This window comes from Malania oleifera, chromosome 9 (assembly GCF_029873635.1).
Source record: "Malania oleifera isolate guangnan ecotype guangnan chromosome 9, ASM2987363v1, whole genome shotgun sequence".
Taxonomy (NCBI): domain Eukaryota; kingdom Viridiplantae; phylum Streptophyta; class Magnoliopsida; order Santalales; family Ximeniaceae; genus Malania; species Malania oleifera.
This window is the reverse complement of record NC_080425.1, coordinates 11,801,521-11,822,618: the sequence shown is the minus strand read 5'-3', so window position 1 is coordinate 11,822,618 and position 21,098 is coordinate 11,801,521. Positions and strand designations below refer to the sequence as shown.

Here is a 21,098-nt window from a genome sequence, read left to right as displayed (position 1 = left end):
CCTTCACGAAGGTGTGAAAATAGTCAGACCATGACACTTGGTATCATAGCCAAGGTTGAGTTGCTACGTGAATTTGATTGCCTTTGTTGTGGGATTTGGATAGCTTTGGTAAGTGACTATGGCACCAAACAATGTTGAGAGGATCAGCATGTTGGAAGCATAAGTTGAGGCAACAACCAATACTGTGGCCGCCGAGGTGGCCCAGATAAGAGAACTTGTTGATGAAGTGATGGGATCACTAAAGCATCAAGCAAGTTTGCTAGGTGAGATGTCAGAGAACTTTCTCCATACAGTGGAAACTTTGCAAACTTAGATGGTGGATCTAGATGCAAAGCTGAATCTGATGGATCTTACTATGGGGACCTCCAACACTCCAGGGGTTAGAAAGACCAAGGTATCAGAAACCAGAATGTATAGGGGTGCCCGTGATGCCAAGGAGTTAGAGAACTTCTTGTTTGATGTGGAGCAGTACTTTCACGTTGTGAGGATGGCCTCAGAACAGGCAAAGGTGGATACTGCGACCATATACTTGGTTGGTGATGCCAAACTATGGTGGCATACCAAGTACAAAGAAATTGAAAATGGAAGTTGTCTAATTGATAGTTGGGCAAACTTGAAAAGGGAGCTCAAGGCCCAGTTCTTTCATGAGAATGTTGAGTATAATGTAAGGAGAAAGCTGAGAGATCCCAAGCATATGGGGTCAATCAGGGAATACGTGAAACAATTTTCTACTTTGATGTTGGATATCAGGGATATGTCGGAGGACGACAAGTTGTTCTATTTTCTAGAGGGGATGAAATAGTGGGCAAGAACTAAACTTCATAGACAAAGAGTTCAAGACTTATCTACTGCACAAGCTGCTGCAAAACGCTTGACTGACTACGTTGGGGAGAATACCGCTTCGTTCAAAGGGTCTGGTAAAGAGGGAAATAGTGAAAAGTCTTTCAAGAAAGGCAAACCCAAGAGTGGGGGAGCCAACTCCAAATCATCAACCTTAAAGGAACTTTCGTCATCTCAAAGGTTCAACACATCCAATGGAAAGGGGAAGAGTAAAATTTCATGCTACTTGTGTAGAGATCCAATGAATTATAGCAATTAAATAATAAAAGAAATGAAAGGAAAATGAAATTTTTAAGGGGGTCACAGCAGGATCTCATCGATGAAGCGTCTCTCGTAGACAAGGAATTATCGAGAGGGCTATTTCGAGGCCTAAAATTCATTAACAATGAATAAGTGTTCGTCGACGAACTCTCTAATTGGCCTCGTTGACGAAGTGACGTGTCTCTTCGACAAAGGCAGGTGTATAAATAGCTCAAACTCAAGTTTTCAACGAGATTTCTACATACAACTTTTCTCTCTCACCCAAAAATCGTCCTTTACTCTTTCTCTCTTTGATTCCCGCTTCGTTCTTTGCCAGTTCGATGATCTAAAGCTGCCACAGAACTCCTGGGAAGATTCTCTCCATATCTACTAGAGTGGATCGTTGGTTAGGCCTATTTGGGCACCATCCCAACATTTGGGTAAGTTGATTATTTTTATATTTATTAAGGTATTTGGTATTTCTGGGTTGAGGAAAGGTTTTAGATGGGTTTTATACTGAAGTTTTGTTGGGGAAAATGTTAATTTCATGGTGTTTTGTGGGCTTCTTAATAAATTAAGTAAGGGGATAAACTAAGTCAGAAACTTTTATGAAATTATTTATTATTTTACAGCATTGAATTTCAGGAAAATATGCATATTATAGAATTATGTTTAGAAAATACTGTTATGAACAGGGGTATGATTTAAACGTGATTTGTCAGAAATTATGATTTTATAACAAATTTTTCATTCAGAATATTACCTATTTCTGTGTGGCATGAGTTTAAATTTCCATGTAATCATGTATATCAGAATAATATGTTTTCCCAGATTAAGTATGATATGATAGTTTTCAAGGCAATTATAAAACAATATAGGAACCATGATTTTATGATTATAATATTAAATAGTATAGAGAAATTATGTTCAGTACATTATGATATGCTGACGTAGATGTCGTGATTCATACTGGCGCATATGTCATGATTCATGTTGGCGGAGATGCCATAATCATGTATGATAAGACAGAATTCATGAAATATTATCATGTCAAAAATTATTATGAAATACGAAATAGTTATGTTCAGTATATAAAATATATTTTATGTTATCAGAACATGGATGGTATGGTTTTGTTCAGTTTCAGAAGCATGGTACCGTTGCTGTATGTTCAAAATTTTGATAGTGCTACCACACGACCAATTGTGTAGGAGATGATAGTCAATGTGGCTTCAGTGTAGAGTGGAGTATTTCCCCTGGCAGTCCTAGACCAGGTGGGACATGCCCATCATACTTACAAACTTATGTTGATCTAGCATGGTCGGCTAGCCATTGCTAGGTCATGCCTTCGGGTTGCACAACCTAGTCATATGGGGGTAAGACAAGACATCAGCTAGCTATCCATCCTGAGTGTTATTACAATATTGTATAGTTATATAAGATGATTTTCATGTATAGAAATCTAGTATGCTTTATTATGATATGACAAATCATGTTTCACTCAGTTTTTCCACAGACAGATGTTACCACATATGCTTATTATATTATTTATACGTATAACACGAAAATGCTCATAATGCTACACATTGATATTAGTTTATTTCCCTTACTAATAGGTGTCTCGCCCCAGCTACATAAATATTTCAAGAAATCCAGGTAGAGGAGAAGATAGAGCTTCACAACAGTAAAGTCCGATTGAACTACCTTGTACGAAGCATAAGTTGTTGAGCTAGGGTTAAATTTATTTTTGGGAAGTGACCCTAGGTTACTTTTTGATCTTTTGATGGATGATTGTGTATATATATATATAGAACTCTGGTATTGTGATTGGTTGTATGATATGTTGTAAATTACATTTCCTACTGCTTAGGTATCAGAGTTGTATTTCAGGTATATCTCTGGTACCCATTGTAACACCTCAACCCCGAGGGGCCTGGGATATTAACTTTTTACTACTAATTTACAGCGGAAGCAAAATAAACTCAATTTTTATTAAACCAGAGCACTAATTATCCATATTACAATCATTTATTTCAAAAGAAGAAAATTACACAAACATAAATATCTGAAATCATACTAATATTTCTAATCAATCTTTATTTTTCTAATCCCCACCCGCATGCTTGCTAAGCCTGATTTCCAACATACTCTTCAGAGTTATCTGAAATAAAAATATCATTGGAGTGAGACGACGTTCAGTAAGTAAATAAGATTATTATTAGTGTGTGGCCAAAATGAGTTTTTTAAAAAATTTCGTAAGACAATATTTAATACTATAACTTCAAAATTTCTTTTAGAATAAATATAAAGTTAAAAATTTCTGCATAAAACTTTTGTCATTAATTACAACAGTCAAATTTTATAATTATATACTATAACTGTTAAATTAAACTTTTAACTTTAAAACTGTAAAAATATTTAATGATAAACATACGTATACTTTTCCTTATACGTTTTCCTTAGATTGTCATTTAAGCACCAAAATGATCCTTTTCACGTAAACTTACACTTTTCCTTCAAATCATCAGTAACTTTGTACACGTAATTAAATATGTATAAACATATATTATAAAAAAAACCACCCTTAGGCCTGTTTGCCGTAAGTCATGTTTACCCCCATGACTGGGTTGTGCGGTCCGAAGACTGGACTTAGCTGGCTGGCCGACCAAACTAAATCAACGTACGTAAACTTTAAGTGAGATTTTCCTTATTAAGTCCTAGTCCGGAACCAGGTGTGCACTCAGGAGAAATCCACTAACATAAATAACCACTTTGTAAACAGTGTGGGTGCACTCTGATCCGTATAAACTTTAAGCTACGGCACCGAGCATCTGTAACTTTGAACTTTTGTTGCTATAAGGGGTTTTAAAATCATCTTATTATAATTTATGTAATTTAAAATAATATCGTAAAAATCTCATCTTTACTCATATTTTCAAAAAAAAATGCAACGTAGAAATAAACTCATGCCACACAATTTTTGTGTTAAAAATATATATAATTTTATTTTTGAATAGAAAGAAATGCTGAAAATTTATCTGAGGGGATTAGAACATTTTTTAACCCAAAAATAAATGCAAGTATATTAAAGATAGAACTGGTATAATTAAATATGCGTAAAAATAAATTCAAGAAAATTTTGTGGAACTAATTAACATAGTTGAAATTTACTTATAAAATACACTCGGGTATAAATTTTAAATGAAAAAAAACTAATATAATCAAAATTTACTTACCTTCTTCTTTTACCGCGTGCTACGAACACAATAACTATCTTTAAGAAATGAAATCGGAAAGAGTGGGTGAGTGAGAACTTATTCAAAAACTCTCTCTCCACCAAAAATTCTTTTACTCACTAATCCTTCTCTTCCTTGGAAAATTGTTGTGAAAAATAAAGTTTGAGAGCTCCCTATTTATAGGAAAATTTTGGGGAAGAAATGAAATTTATAAAAGTGTGGGGAGATGGGTAAAATTATAATTTTTTAAAAATTAAAGAATGGACAAGGGATGGGCAAGGTATGGGTTGAGTATGGAATAGGGATGGAGACCATGTGAGAGTGCTTACCACCATTCCCATTAAATAAATTTTTAATTAATCACTTACCTAATTAATTAGTCAATTAGTTAATCAATTATTTTATTATTATTTTTAATCATTATTATCATTATTATTATCATTATTTTTACTTTTAAACTATTTTTAGTATTTATTTATTTTTGAACAAGAATTAAATTTAAATTTTGAAAACTCATGTGGGCCCCACATGGTCTTGTGGGCCCCACACGACTTCGAGACCTGAATGGATCCTACGTAACTCGAATAACTCTTATACGATTTTATGCATCCTACATAGCTTTGAAACTCGTGTAAACCTCCATACGGTTTCGGGACTCATGTGGGCTCCACACAGTTTTGTGGGCCCCGCATAAGATACCTATATTATTATTATTTTATCATATGTTTTTACAAATTATATCAGTCAAAACATTATTTTATGTACTTATTTATGTATATAAATAGTGTCTTGTGGCTCTGGGACTCATGTGGACCCCACATAGTCTTGTGGGCCCCACATATGATACCTATATTATTATCATCTTATTATGTATTTCCACAAATTATGTCTGTCAAAACACTATTTTATGTATATATACTTATTTACGTGTACAAACAGTGTCTATCCTGTTTATCCTATGAAATTCCATTTTGATTAGGCCGACCTCCAGGGAGCGACTGAGCCGCAATGGTCTCTGAGCACTCGCTTAGACAAGGTCTTTCTTAAATATCAAACATGGAATCAAGGATCCTACAGAAAAACACTTCTGTATTAATATTAACTCAATGACCATTTATTTTATTTTATTATTATTGTGCTTTAATCATGTATATATTTTTGGGTTATCACACCCATAGGGTCCAGGTTGATCATGTTTTTTTTAGTTGAACAGGATATTATGGGGAAAAATGATTATGGTAAAATAGTTAAGTCATTACAATTTGATATCAGAGCTTAAGTTGTTAGGTTTTGTAGACTTTAGAGTGTAGCGGAAACAATACCAAAGTATAGGAAGAAGATTTGAGATTTTGTTTTGCAGTTTAGAGGTAGGACTTCCATAGTAGTTTTTGTGTCATTTTTGGGGTGACGATTTCAAGAAAGTCATAGTAAACTATTGCCGGGTCGTGTTTCTAAAGTGTAAGATTGAATCTTGAAATAAGATAAGGATGTCTAGATAAAGGATTTTCGTTAGATGTGTAAGTTATAAGGATAGGGTCCCTAAGTCATCTTTATTGTCTTTTCAGGATAGACCTTGGAGGCAACAGCACCTATGCGAGCAGTAGTGATGGTACAGGGCCCTCGAGTGTAGGCTGGACTGATTCTGATGCGGTATTACGCAATATGGCTCAGCAGGTTATGGCTAAGATCACTAGGAGCTCTAGAGAGCAAGGAGGCTAATCTACAGGGCATGGGTGCATGATAGAGAAATTTACCAAAATGATTCCTCCGACAGTTTTAGGAGGAATTGATCCTGCAGCTACTGAGAATTGGATACAGGAGATCGAGAAGGATTTGGCAGTATTACAGTGCACAAAGGCACATAGGGTCCTCTTTGCCACCTATAAACTAACAGGGGAGGCCAATGGGTGGTGGATTGCGATGAAACTTTTGGAGCAACAGAGGATGGCGCTAATAGTTATGACATGGGACTGATTTAAAGAATTATTCTTTGACAAATATTTCCCAACTACTATCATGGAAGTTAAAGTGGAAGAGTTCTTGAATTTGAAGTAGGAACAGCTGATGATCCAGCAGTACACAACGAGGTTTATCGAGTTGTCCCGCTTCACCTCATTTATTATACTCGATGCAGCAAAGAAAGTAAGACATTATGAAAGGGATTTGAGGTGTGAGATCTACCAACAAGTTATAGTGTTAAAAATACAGGACTTTGCTGAGTTAGTTAATAGAGCAGTTTTGGCTGAGGTCAGTGAGTGGTTGGGTGCAAAGGAACAGGGACAGAATAAGAGGTCCACACCTTCAAGCTTTCAACAGGGCTTTGGTTATGGTCAGTGGAGGAGAGGAAACTACGACAGAGGTCAAAGGCAGAAGACTGGGGGCCGTGAGGTTCGGGGTGCTCAGACCTACCTTGTATGTCAGATATGTGGAAGGAGGCATCTGGGGGAGTGCCGAGCAGGGAGAGGTGTATGTTATTGCTGTGGAGGATCGGGGCATCTAGCACGAGATTGTCCTACACCTATTGGTACTGCTCCTGATCCTAGGTAGTTCAGGGGAGGTTACCAAGTGCCTCGTGGAGGTCAACAAAGGAATGTAGTCCCAGCGAGGGTTTATGCTATGATGCCAAGAGATACTGAGACTGCCGCAGACGTTGTGACAAGTACCCTTTCAATTTTTTCATGCCATGCTATTATTTTATTTGATTCAGATGCAACTCATTTGTTTGTGTCTGCGAATTTCATTAAATTTTCTAGAGGCGAGACCCATTTATTAGATGTAGAAATGTCAGTAGCTTCACCAGATGATTCAATGGTAAAGTGTCGTAGGGTGCTCAGTGGTTATCTCGAAGAAATTCAAGGAAGAGTACTACCTGCTGATTTAATTGTACTAGACATGTATGGGTTTGATGTAATACTGGGTATGGATTGGATGGCAGCTAACTATGCTAATATTGACTGTCATTTGAAACAGGTGATCTTCAAACCATCAAGCAAGCAAGAATTCAGGTTTGTGGGGTCGCAGATGTGTTCCCTGCCTCAGTTAGTGTCAGTTATGCAAGCGAGAAGGCTACTCCTGGATGGTTGTCAGGGGTTTATGACTTTTTTAAAGAAGGTGTTAGAAAATGAATTGAAGCTTGACAATACATGAGTGGTCAAGGAGTTTTCAGATGTTTTCCCAAAAGAATTGCCAAGATTGCCTTCTGACCGCGAGGTAGATTTCTCTATCGATTTATTTCCCGGGACAGAACCGATCTCCAAAGCTCCTTACCAGTTGGCACTAGTAGAATTGGGGGAATTAAAATACCAACTACAAGATCTATTGAATAAAGGATTTATTTGGCCCAACGTATCACCATGGGGAGCTCTAGTGTTATTTGTAAAGAAAAAGGATGAGACTATGAGGATGTGTATAGATTACAGGGACATTAATAAGGTGACAATCAAGAATAGATATCCTTTACCCCGTATATATGATCTTTTTTACTAGCTTCAGGGTATATGGGTCTATTCTAAGATTGACCTTAGATCAGGCTACCATCAAGTGAAAGTAAAAGCAGAAGATGTCTCGAAGACAGCCTTTAGGACAAGATATGGGCATTATGAATTCCTCGTTATGCCTTTTGGTCTAATGAATACTCCTACTGTCTTCATGGATTTGATGAATAGAATCTTTCATCAGTATTTAGACCGGTTTATTGTGGTTTTCATTGATGATATACTAGTCTATTCGAGGAGCTTTGAGGAGCATGAGGCACACTTACGACTGGTACTTCAGACGCTTAGGGAAAAGAAATTGTATGTCAAGTTCAGTAAATGTGAATTTTGGTTGGAGAAAATGGCATTTCTTGGGCATGTTATATAAGGGGATGGAATTTCTATGGATCCCAACAAGATTAAAGCAGTAATGAACTAGGCTAGGCTAAAGAATGTATAAGAAATCGAAAGTTTCTTGGGGCTGGCAGGTTATTACCATTGGTTTGTTGAAGGATTCTTAGCATTATCAGGGTCTCTAACATGTCTGACTAGGAAGAATGTCAAGCTTGAATGGGATAACAGTTGTGAACAGAACTTTCAGGAACTGAAATAGAGGCTTGTCACTGCACCAGTGTTGATCATTCCGTCAGGAGCTGATGGTTATGTAACTTACAGTGATGCATATTTGAAAGGGCTTGATTGCATATTGATGCATCATGGTAGAGTTATAGCTTATACCTCCCGGTAGTTGAAAGAGTATGAAAACAATTACCCTACCCATGATCTGGAATTGGCTGCAAATGTAATGACCCGAGGAATTTTTCAGCTTCTTGTCGATGAACACAGGGGATTCGTCGATGGGGGTATAAGAGGAGCTCGTTAACAAGGACAGGATTCGTCGACAAGAAAATACTGAACGGGGGTTTAGGGGGTTCTGAATTTCGTCGATGAGGAGAGAAAGCTCGTCAATGAGTTGTCTTCATGACCTCGTCGATGAAATGACGTGGCTTGTCAATGAAGGCCACAGTATAAATAGTTCTAAACGTGATTTTTCAGCCCATTTGTGCGCAGGAATCTCTCTCTCTCTCTCTCTCTCTCTCTCTCTCTCTCTCTCTCACATCTCTCGGTTCCCTACCTTTCTCTCTAAGATCTCGGGCCAATTTTCTACTGGTTTGATGATCTAAAGCCACGACGACGCTCTTGAGAAAGTTCTCTGCAAGTCTGCTTGTGCGGATCGTCAATGAGGCTGAGTTAGAAACCATCCCAAATCTAGGGTAAGGTTTTCCACTCAGTATTTGGTTTCTTGATAGTTGTAGAAAGTGTAATACGCGTAGAAATACTGACCTTTAATTCTGGGAAATGTCGTTTTTAGTATATCGAACGAGGAACCCTGCGGATGCAAGAGTATTTCTCTTAGGGGCTTTTCATGAATCAAGTAAAGGGATAAACTAAGCTAATTATTTTATGAAAATATATGTATGTTAATACAAGATTTGATTTCAGGAAAATAAATATATTTATATATGATTTATATTTGGAAAATACTATTGAAAATGATGGTATGTCAAATATACGAAAAACCTAGTTCGTGTGGCATGAGTAGAAATTATAAAGAAATACTGTTTTCTGGGAATGTGATAAAGATATGAATTTTTATAATGAAAAACTGGTGTACGGTCTAAGATTTTTGTATGATTCTCCGGCGTACGGGCCAATCTATGGATATATTTGCCGACGTACGGGCCGAGCTATGGTAAAATATGAAATATCGGTGTATGAGCCGATGATTTTCATGATATACATATATATATATATATATATGAAAAATGATATGATTGATTTGATAATTAATGGTATGAAATATTCATGTATCACAGTTTCAATATATGTTATATGTTATCATAACCTGATTGGCTGGGTCTAGGCTAGCACTTGCACGGTACCGATGTTATGCGTTCATGATTCATCATGATATTTGTGTTAAGGCCACTATATGGAGTGGTGTGAGATTGGATGGTCGATGTGGTTTTAAGAAGTGTGAGTGCCCCTGGTGTACAGACTAGGTCTGACAGACCCATCGGACTTACAGACTGTACTTTTGACATGGTAGTGGTTGGCCAACCATTGTCAGGTCCCGCCTTCGGGCCACACAACCCAATCATGTGGGGGTAATACATGACATCAGTCAGCTAACCTACCAAGATTGTTTTTGTATTATATTATATGAGATGAATTATGTTTATGAAAACCATGTATGTTCTGCCCTAATATAAGAATATATGTTTCCTAGATATGATATAGACAGTTATACTAATATGTTTATGTATGATTTTATATAGAACACGGAAATACTCATGTTGCCACGCACTAATGTTAGTTTATTTCCCTTACTGAGAGATGTCTCACCCCAAAATTTTATGAACATTTCAGGAGCCCTAGATAAAAGAGCAGGTAAATCTCCATTGATTTAGTACTATTGATCTGCCCTCTCTGAAGGGTAAGTTTTGGTAGGGATGGTTGGATTTTGTGGAAATGTCCCTAGATCTTTCTTTTGGGATGTATATTCTTAAATATAGTGGATGTAGTAACTCTAATATTATTTCAGGATGGTTTTGTAATTATGACAGTATGATTGTATGTGTTATGCTACTTAGACTTCCGTTATATATTCTAATGTATCCCTGGTACCCATGGGTCCAGGTGGATTATGATCTGCTAAGTTTTGTAATATTGGTTTTATTATTAAAAAATGTGAAAATTAAGCAGGTTGTTACAGTTTGGTATCAGAGCTTAGGTTACTAGGTTTTGCAGACTTTAGAGTGCAGTGGAAACAATACCAGAGTATAGGAAATGATTTAAGGTTGTTCTTCAGTCTAGAGGCAGAACTTTAGTGGTAGTTTCTGAGTTTTTCCTGGGGTGAAGATTTTAGGAAAATCATAGTAAGCTATTGTAGGGTTATGTTCCTAGAATGTAGGACTAGGGATTAGAAATGAGTTGGGAATGTTAGGGGAAGAGGTTAGGTTAGACAAGTAAACTATAAGGAAAGAATTTCTAAGTTGCGTTTGTTGTTTTTTGGATGGATCTAGGAGGAAGTAGTGCCCATGCGAGTGGCAGTGATGGAGCAGGGCCATCAGGTGCAGCTGGGACTGACTTTGACGCGATATTACGTAGCGTGGCTTAGTAGGTTATGGCTAAGATCGCTAGGAGCTCTAGGGAGTATGGTGGTCCGTCGGTTGGTCATGGGTACACTATTGAGAAGTTTATGAAGATGAATCCTCTGGACTTTTTAGGAGAAGTCGATCCTGCAGTTGCTGAAAACTGGATGCAAGAGATCGAGAAGGTTCTGGCCATGTTGCAGTGCACGGAAGAGCAAAGGGTCCTCTTTGCCACCCATAGAATGACAGGAGAGGCTGAGAGGTGGTGGACTGCTGTGAGACTTTTGGAGCAGCAGAGGACTACGCCGGTAGTCATGATTTGGGATCGGTTTAAAGATTTTTTTTTCGACAGATATTTCCCATCTATTGTTAATAAGGCTAAAGTGGAGGAGTTCCTGAGCCTAAAGCAGGGATAGTTATCAGTCCAGCAGTATGCAGCGCGTTTTATTGAGCTCTCTTGTTTCGCTCCATATATTGTCCCTAATGAAGTAAAGAAGGCGAGGCAGTTTGAGAGAGGCTTGAGGTGGAGTATATTCAAGCAAGTGGTGGTGCTACGGATCCAGAATTTTACTAACCTAGTCAATAGAGCAGCCTTGGTAGAGGTTGGTGAGCGTTTGGATGTAGAGAAGTAGAGTTAGAGGAAGAGATCTACATCTATGGGCTACCAGTATGGTCCTAGACAGAATCAGTGGAAGAGAGGAAATCATGGCAGAGGGCGGAGGTAAGATACTGGAGGACGTGAGGTTCAAGCAGTGCAGGGTCCTCCAGTCTGCCAGACTTGTGAGAGAAGACACTAGGGAGAGTGTCGAGTAGGTGGAGTTGTCTGCTACCACTATGGTAGATCCGGGCACATGGTGCGAGACTACCCTAAACCACCAGATGCAGTTTCAGCTCTCAGACTATACCGAGGAGGTTATTAGGCCCCACGTGGGGGCCAACAGAGGAATACGGCTCCAGCCAGGATGTTTACTGTGACGTCGGGTGAGGCTGAGACGGCAGGTGACGCGGTGCCAGGTATGGTTATTATGTTTTCTTTTAAAGTTATTGCATTGTTTGACTCAAAAGCCACACACTCATTTGTGTTCTCGGAGTGCACTATACTATGTGGGTCAAAAACACAGTTGTTCGGTATTGATCTGTTTGTATCTACACCGGTTGGGTCAACAGTGAGATGTAGTAGAATGCTCCGGGGTTGTTTAGTTGATATTCAAAGGGAAATTTTGTCTACCAATTTGATAGTACTTGATATGCATAGATTCGATGTGATCTTCGGCATGGATTGGCTAGCAGCTAATTTTGCTAGCATAGAGTGTCATTCACGAGAAGTGATATTCAGACCTCTGGGACGAACATAATTCAAGTTCGTAGGGTCGCGAGTGCAATCCCCGCCTTAGCTAGTTTCGCCTATTCAGGTGAGGAGATTACTAATAAGTGGTTGCCAGGAGTTTGTGGCTTTTGTGAAGGAGATGTCAGAGAATGAATTAAAACTTGTTAGCACACTTGTAATAAAAGAGTTTACAGAAATTTTTCTAGATGAATTACCAGGCTTGCCACTTGATCGTGAAGTAGATTTCCCTATTGATCTACATCTAGGTACAGTGCCGATTTCCAAAGTACCTTACCAAATGGCGCCAGTGGAATTGGCATAATTAAAGGATCAGTTGCAAGATTTTATTGATAAGGGCTTTATATGACCCAGTGTATCTCTGTGGGGAGCTCCAGTTCTATTTGTAAAGAAGAAAGAAGGGTCGATGAGGATGTGTATAGATTATAAAGAGATTAATAAAGTGACGATCAAGAACAAATATCCTCTACCCCGTATAGACGATTTGTTTGACCAGCTCCAGGGTACACGGCTGTATTCGAAGATTAACCTCAAATCAAGCTATCATCAAGTGAAAGTGAAAGCAAAAGACATTTTGAAGACAGTCTACAAGACCAAGTACTGGCATTACGAGTTTCTTGTTATGTCATTTGGGTTGACGAATGCTCCTACTATATTTATGGATTTGATGAATACGATTTTTCATCCATATTTAGATCAATTTTTTGTTGTTTTCATTGATGATGTACTGGTCTATTCGAGAAGCTACGAGGAGCATGAGACACACTTGAGGCAGGTTCTAAAGACGCTTCGGGAAAAGAGGTTGTACGCTAAGTTCAGTAAATGTGACTTCTCACTTGAGAAGGTCGTGTTTTGGGGGCATGTTATTTCTAGAGATGGTATTTTCGTGGATCCTAGTAAGATCAAGGCGGTAAATTGGGTTAGACCAAGGAACGTCCAGAAAATTGGAAGTTTCTTGGGGTTAGCTGGGTATTACCATCGTTTCATTGAGGGATTCTCAGCACTATGCCTCTGACACGAATGACTAGGAAGAATGTTAGATTTGAATGGGATGATAGCTGCGAGCAGAGTTTTCAATAGTTGAAGCAAAGGCTAGTCACAGCGCTGGTGCTGATCATTCCGTTAGGGGGTGAGAGTTATACTATCTACCGTGATGCATCCTTGAATGGACTTGGCTGTGTATTGATGCAACATGGCAGAGTGGTGGCATATGCTTCCAGGCAGTTGAAAGAAATGAAAAGAACTACCCTACCTATGATCTTGAATTGGCTGCAATTGTACACGCATTGAAAATTTGGAGGCATTACCGGTATGGCGAGTGGTGTGAGATCTTTTCTGACCACAAGAGTTTAAAGTACTTTTTCACTCTAAAGAAATTGAATATGAGGCAAAGAAGATGGTTGGAACTTTTTAAAGACTTTGACTGCACTATCAGTTATCACCCAAGGAAAGCAAATGTGGTAGCTGATGCATTGAGTAGGAAGTCTAGGGAATCAGTGTTGGCAACTATGGAGATCCATTATCCGATCATAATGGATCTAGAGAGACACAACATTGAATTAGTTGGAAACGGTTCTCAGGCTCACATTTCCAGTTTAGTAGTGCAGCATACTTTACAGGAGAGAATTAAAGTTGCTCAGAAAGAAGACCTAGAATTAGCAGAGGTGATGGATAGAGTGCAGAGTGGTCAGGGGGAGGAATTTAGTGCTGCAGATGACGGAGCTTTGCGGTTCCGTTCTAGATTATGTGTTCCTGCCGATGTGGATATTAGGAGGACAATTCTAAAGGAGGCCCACAAATCTTTGTATATAGTTCATCCCGGTAGTATGATGATGTATAGGGATTTGCGAGAGTTGTACTGGTGGAGTGGTATGAAGAGAGAGATCGCCAAGTATATAGCCCAGTGTTTGATGTGCTAGCAGGTAAAAGCTGAGTACCAGAGGCCGGCAGGATAGTTATAGCTATTATTTATCCCAGAGTGGAAGTGGGATCATATATCTATGGATTTTGTATCAGGACTACCGACGAGGTTACATGGCCAGAATGACATCTGGGTGATTTTTAATCGTTTGAATAAGACCACCCACTTCTTACCTATCAAGATTGGCTACTCCCTCAACTGTTTCGTGGAGATCTACATTCAGGAGATAGTTCGTTCTCATGGGGTGCCAGTATCAATTATGTCAGATCGAGACCCACATTTTACGTCACGTTTTTGGAAGAGTTTGCAGGAAGCACTAGGGTCTCAATTCTCGTTTAGTACGGCATTCCATCCTCAGTAAGATGGGCAGACTAATAGGACGATACAAATATTAGAAGATATGCTCCGAGTGTGCATATTGGATTTTGGGGGTAGTTGGACTCAATTCATGCCGCTGGTGGAATTTTCATATAATAACAATTATCATACCAATATTGGCATGGCACTGTTTAAGGCTATTTATGGTAGGAGATTCCATTCTCCTTTATTTTGGGATGAAGTGGGTGAGTGGAGAATTGTGGGACCAGAACTTGTGCAGCAGGCGTACGATAAGATTCGACTCATCAAAGAGAGAATGAGTGCAGCTCAGAGCCGACAGAAGAGTTATGTTGATGATCACTGCAGGAATCTAGAATTTAATGTGTGTAATCATGTATTTTTGAAGATAGCTCCATTAAAAGGGGTTATGCGATTTGGAAAGAAGGGTAAACTTAGTCCTAGGTTTATCGGTCCATTTGAGATTCTAGATAAAGTAGGGTCAGTGGCCTATAGGCTAACTTTACCACCTGTGTTATCCAGAATTCATGACGTATTTCACATGTCTATGTTGAGGAAATACGTCCTAGACCCTTCTCATATCATCAGTTATGGTGAATTAAAACTCAGTGATTCACTATTATATGAGGAGGTACTAGTACAGATTCTGGATAGGAAAGTACAGGAGTTACATAACAAAGAGATTCCTTAGGTAAAAGTTTTGTGGAGGAATCATACAATTGAAGAGGCTTCTTGGGAATCCAAGGAGCAGATGAAGTAGAAGTATCCACACTTATTCCCAGAAGTCTAATCGGGTAAAATGTAAGTAGTTAGGTAGTATGTCTTTTGCAGGTACATGTAAAGGTTTAATTAGTAAGTGGTATTTTAGTTTTGGGAGAATTTTCATTTGTATATGTAATCTCTTAGGACTTAGAATGTAACCACGGTATTCCTCCGCCATAAGTGAGGGTAAGTAATAAAATAAGTAGACCCTTTTTCTTTTAAGGGATGATGAGTTACGTGAACAGTAAATTTCAAGGACGAAATTTTTATAAGGAGGGGAGAATGTAATAACTTGAGGAATTTTTCAACTTCTCGTCAACGAACACAGGGCATTCATCAACGAGGGTATAAGAGGAGCTCGTCGACGAGAAAATACCGAGCGAGGGTTTGGGGGATTCTGAATTTTGTTGACGATGAGAGAGAGCTCGTCGACAAGTCGTCTTCATAACCTCGTTGACAAGATGACGTGGCTCATCGGTGTAGGCCGTAGTATAAATAGTTATAAATGTGATTTTTCAGCCCATTTGTGCATAGGAATCTCTCTCTTTCTCATCCTTCGGTTCCTTACCCTTCTCTCTAAGATCTCAAGTCGATTTTCTGCCAGTTCGATTATCTGAAGCCACCACGATGCTCTTGGGAAAGTTCTCTGCAAGTCTATTGGAGCGGATCGTCGGTGGGGCTGAGTTGAAAACCATCCCAAATCCAGGGTAAGACTTTCTACTCAGTATTTGGTTTCTTGACAGTTGTAGAAAGTGTAGTACGCCTAGAAATATTGAACTTTAGTTCTAGGAAATGTCGTTTTCAGGATATTGAACGAGGAACCCTACGGGTGCAAGAGTATTTCTCTTAGGGGCTTTTCAGGAATCAGGTAAGGGGATAAACTAAGCAAGTTATTTTATGAAAATATATGTATGTTAATACAACATTTGATTTTAGGAAAATAAATATATTTATATATGATTTATAGTTGAGAAATACTGCTAAAAATGATGGTATGTTAAATATACGAAAAATCTAGTTCGTGTGGCATGAGTAGAAATTATAAAGAAATACTGTTTTCTGGGAATGTGATAAAGATATGAATTTTTATAATGAAAAATCGGCGTATAAGCTGAGATTTTTGTATGATTTGCCGACGTACAGGCCGAGCTATGGATATGTTTTTCTGTGTACGGGCCAAGCTATGTGTATGATTTTCCGGTGTACGGGCCGAGCTATGGATATGTTTGCCGGTGTACGGGCCGAGCTATGGTAAAATATGAAATACTGGTGTACGGGCCGATGATTTTCATGATATACGCATATATGCAAAATGATATGATTGATTTGATAATTAAGGGTATGAAATATCCATGTATCACAATTTTAGTATATGTTATACGTTATCAGAACCTGGTTGGCTTGGTCTAGGCTAGCACTTGCATGGTACCGATGTTATGTGTTCATGATTCATCATGATATTTGTGTTAACGCCGCTGTACGAAGTGGTGTGAGATTGGATGGTCGATGTGGTTTTAAGAAGTGTGAGCCCCCCTGGTATACGGATCAGGTCTGGCATACCCATCGGGCTTACAGATTGTACTTTTGACATGGCAGTGGTCGGCCAACCATTGTCAGGTCCCGCTTTCAGGCCATACAATCCAGTCATATGGGGGTAATACATGACAACAGTTAGCTAACCTACCAGGACTGTTTTTGTATTATATTATATGAGATGAATTATGTTTATGAAAACCATGTATGTTTTGCCATGATATGAGAATATATGTTTCCCAGATATGATACAGACAGTTATACTGATATGTTTATGTATGATTTTATATAGAATACGGAAATACTCATGTTACCACACACTAGTGTTAGTTTATTTCCCTTACAGAGAGGTGTTTCACCCCAAAATTTTATAATCATTTTAGGAGCCCCTGATAGGAGAGCGGGTAAAGTTCCGCTGATTTAATACTGTTGATCTGCCCTCTCTGAAGGGTAAGTTTTGGTAGGGATGGTTGGATTTTGTGGAAATGTCCCTAGGTTTTTCTTTCGGGATGTATATACTTAAATACAGTGAATGTAGTAACTCTGGTATTATTTCAAGATAGTTTTGTAATTATGATAGTATGATTGTATGTTTCCTGCTGCTTAAGCTTCCGTTATGTGTTCTGATGTATCCTTGGTACCCTTGGGTCCAGGTGGATTATGATTTGCTGAGTTTTGTGATATTGGTTTTATAAAAAAAAAATTAGAAATTAAGCAGGTCATTACAGCAGTGGTATACGCGTTAAAGATTTGGAGGCATTACTTTTAAGGTGAGAGATGTGAGATATTCTCCGATCACAAAAGCTTGAAGTACTTTTTCACCCAAAAGAAGCTGAACATGAGACAGAGAAGGTGGTTGGAACTTATTAAAGATTATGAATGCACTATTGGTTACCACCTAGGAAAAGCAAACGTAGTATCTAATGCTTTAAGTAGGAAATTAGTGGGACCATTACTGGTAGCTATGGAGGTTCAGCATCTGACCATGATGGACTTGGAGAGGCTCGACATTGAATTAGTGGAGAGTGATTGCCAAGCAATCATTGCCAACTTGGTGATGCAGCCCACTCTACAGGAAAGGATTAAGACTGCTAAGAGGGATGACGCATAATTAGAAGGGCTGATAACTAAGGTGCAGGACGGACAGGGGGATGAGTTCAGTATTTCAAATGACGGAGTTCTTTGGTTTCGTACCAGATTATGTGTGCCCACAAATGCTGATATCAGAAGGACGATTTTAGGAGGAGGCTCACAGGTCCTTATACACAGTTCATCCGGGTAGTACTAAAATGTATAGGGATCCGCGAGAATCTTATTGGTGGAGCTGCATGAAGAGGAAGATTGTTGAGTTTGTGCAGCAGTGTCTGAAATGGCAGAAGGTAAAGCCTGAGCACCAGAGGCAAGCAGGCTTGTTGCAACCTCTTTACATCCTACAGTGGAAGTGGGATCATGTAACTATGGATTTCGTGATAGGTTTACTGCCGACACTGCATGATTAGAATGCTATTTGGGTGGTTGTTGATAGATTGACGAAGACCGCTCACTTCATTCCTATTAAAGTCAACTACTCCATGGATAGACTAGCGAAATTATATATTCAGAAGATAGTAATGGCGTGCTAGTGTCTATAGTATCAGACCGAGACCCACGTTTCACATCACAGTTTTGGAGGAGCTTGCAGGAGGCTCTGGGGTCTCAGTTATCTTTCAGCACGACGTTTCATCCTCAAACGGACAGCTAGACTAAGATGGTGATTCAGATATTAAAAAATATGTTGCGAGTGTGCGTGCTGGATTTTAGGGGTAGTTGGACCCAATATATGCCGCTGGTAAAGTTTGCATACAACAACAACTATCATACCAGCATTGGCATGACACCTTATAAGGCGCTTTATGGTAGGAGGTGTCATTTTCCTTTATACTGGGATGAGATGGGTGAGAGGTGAGTGTTGGGACCAGAAATAGTGCAGCAAGCCTACGACAAAGTTTGGCTTAATAAAGAAAGAATCAGTGCAGCTTAGAGTTAGCAGAAAAGCTACACTGATATGCACCACCGGGAGTTGGAATTTGAAGTAGGAGACCAAATGTTTTTGAAGATAGCGCCACTAAAGGGGGTTATGAGATTTGAAGGGGTTATTGGCCCTTTCGAGATTCTTAAAAGAGTAGGGTCAATTGCCTTTCAGCTGACTTTACCACCAGCTTTATTTAGAATTCATGATGTATTTCATGTTTCCATGTTAAGGAAATACGTCCCAAATCCATCCCATGTCATCAGTTATGCCAAGTTAGAACTCAGTGATACTTAGGCTTATGAAGAAACTCTAGTGCAAATTTTGGACAGGAAGGAATAGGAATTACTGAATAAGCGGATTGCATTATTAAAATTCCTATGGAGAAATCATGTGGCGGAAGAAGCTTCTTGGGAACTTGAGGAAGAGATACAATAGAAATACCCGCATTTTTTCAGCGGGGAATAGCAGTAATTAGGAAGAAATAGAAGTAGATATGTGATGTTTCTTTTGCAGGTTAGTCAGTGAATGTAATAGTCTTTTTGGTAGTAGATAGTATTTTGGTTGTGAGAGAATTTTATTTTATGTGCATTTGTAATCTCTTAGAACCCTGAATGTAACCACGGTATTCCTTTACCATAAGTGAGGGTAAGTAATAAAATAAGTAGCTCATTTTCCTCAAAGGATGGTGTTCAATACAGATAGTAAATTTCGAGGATGAAATTTTTATACAAAGGAGAGAATGTCTCCTAGTGAATTATAGCAATTAAATAATAAAAGAAAGGAGAAGAAAAGGAAATTTTTAAGGGGGTCATAGCAGGATCTCATTGACGAAGTGGCTTATTGGGATCGTCGGCGCCGACACGTGTCTCATCAACGAGGAATTACCAAAAGGACAATTTTAGGGCCCGAAATTCATCGACGGTGAATAAGTGTTCATCAACGAACTCTCTACTTGGCCTTGTCGATGAAGTGACGTGTCTCGTCGACAAAGGTAGGTGTATAAATAGCTCAAACTCAGGTTTTCAGCGAGATTTCTGCATGCAACTTTTCTCTTTCACCCAAAAATCGTCCTCGACTCCTTACCTCTTCGATTCCGACTTCATTCTTAGTCGGTTCGACGATCTGAAGCTGCCATGCTACTCTTAGGAAAATTCTCTCCATATCTACTAGAGTTGATCGTTGGTTAGGCCTACTTGGGCACCATCCCAACACTTGGGTAAGTTGATTATTTTTATATTTATTAAGGTATTTGGTATTTTTGGGTTGAGGAAAGGTTTTAGATGGGTTTTATACTAAAGTTTTGTTGGGAAAAATGTTAATTTCAGGGTGTTGTGCTGGAAACACTGCAAGGGTAGGATTGAGTGTTTTGTGGGCTTCTCAATAAACCAAGTAAAGGGATAAACTAAGTCAGAAATTTTTATGAAATTATTTATTATTTTACAACATTGAATTTCAGGAAAATATGTATATTATAGAATTATGTTTAGGAAATACTGCTATGAATGGGGATATGATTTAAACGTGATTTGTCAGAAATTATGATTTTAGAACAGATTTTTCATTCAGAATGTTACCCATTTCTGTGTGGCATGAGTTTAAATTTCCATGTAATTATGTATATCAGAATAATATGTTTTCTCAGATTAAGCATGATATGATAGTTTTCAGGGCAATTATAAAACAATATTGAAACCATGATTTTATGATTATAATATTAAGTAGTATAGAGAAATTATGTTCAATACATTATGATATACCGGCGTACATGTCGTGATTCATGTTGGCGCAAATGCCATAATCATGTATGATAAGGCAGAATTCATGAAATATTATCATGTCAGAAATTATTATGAAATACGAAACAATTATGTTCAGTATATGAAATATATTATTTGTTATCAGAACCTGAATGATATGGTTAAGTTTAGTTTCAGGAGCACGGTACCATTGCTATATGTTCAGAATTATGATAGTGTTACCACATGACCAATTGTGTGGGAGATGATAGTCGATGTGGCTTCAGAATAGAGTGGATTATTTCCCCTGCCAGTCTGGGACTAGGTAGGACAGGCCCATTGTACTTACAGACTTAGATTGATCTAGCATGGTCGGCCAACCATTGCTAGGTCGCGCCTTCGGGTTGCACAACCTAGTCATGTGGGGTTAAGACATGACATCAACTATCTATTTATCAAGGTGTTATTACAGTATTTTACAGTTATATAAGATGATTTTCATGTATAGAA

At 38.5% G+C, this 21,098-nt stretch overlaps 1 protein-coding gene across 1 annotated transcript; it reads left to right on the top strand.

Annotated features, from left to right (window-relative positions):
- Positions 1-6,074: 6,074 nt before the first annotated feature.
- LOC131163360 (uncharacterized) lies at positions 6,075-11,360 on the top strand. Its single transcript, XM_058119956.1, has 5 exons — positions 6,075-6,272; positions 6,372-6,859; positions 7,070-7,233; positions 11,080-11,206; positions 11,297-11,360. Exons 1-5 carry the CDS (start codon positions 6,075-6,077, stop codon positions 11,358-11,360), a joined length of 1,041 nt encoding a protein of 346 aa, XP_057975939.1.
- Positions 11,361-21,098: the final 9,738 nt, after the last annotated feature.

Bases quoted from the DNA above. Each gene is read 5' to 3' on its own strand.
- LOC131163360 (XM_058119956.1), top strand. From the start codon at position 6,075: ATGATTCCTCCGACAGTTTTAGGAGGAATTGATCCTGCAGCTACTGAG. The intron at 6,273-6,371 runs GTTATGACATGG...AATTTGAAGTAG, and splicing joins AACAGAGGATGGCGCTAATA to GAACAGCTGATGATCCAGCA. The intron at 11,207-11,296 runs GTGGTGGACTGC...TTTTTTCGACAG, and splicing joins ATGACAGGAGAGGCTGAGAG to ATATTTCCCATCTATTGTTA.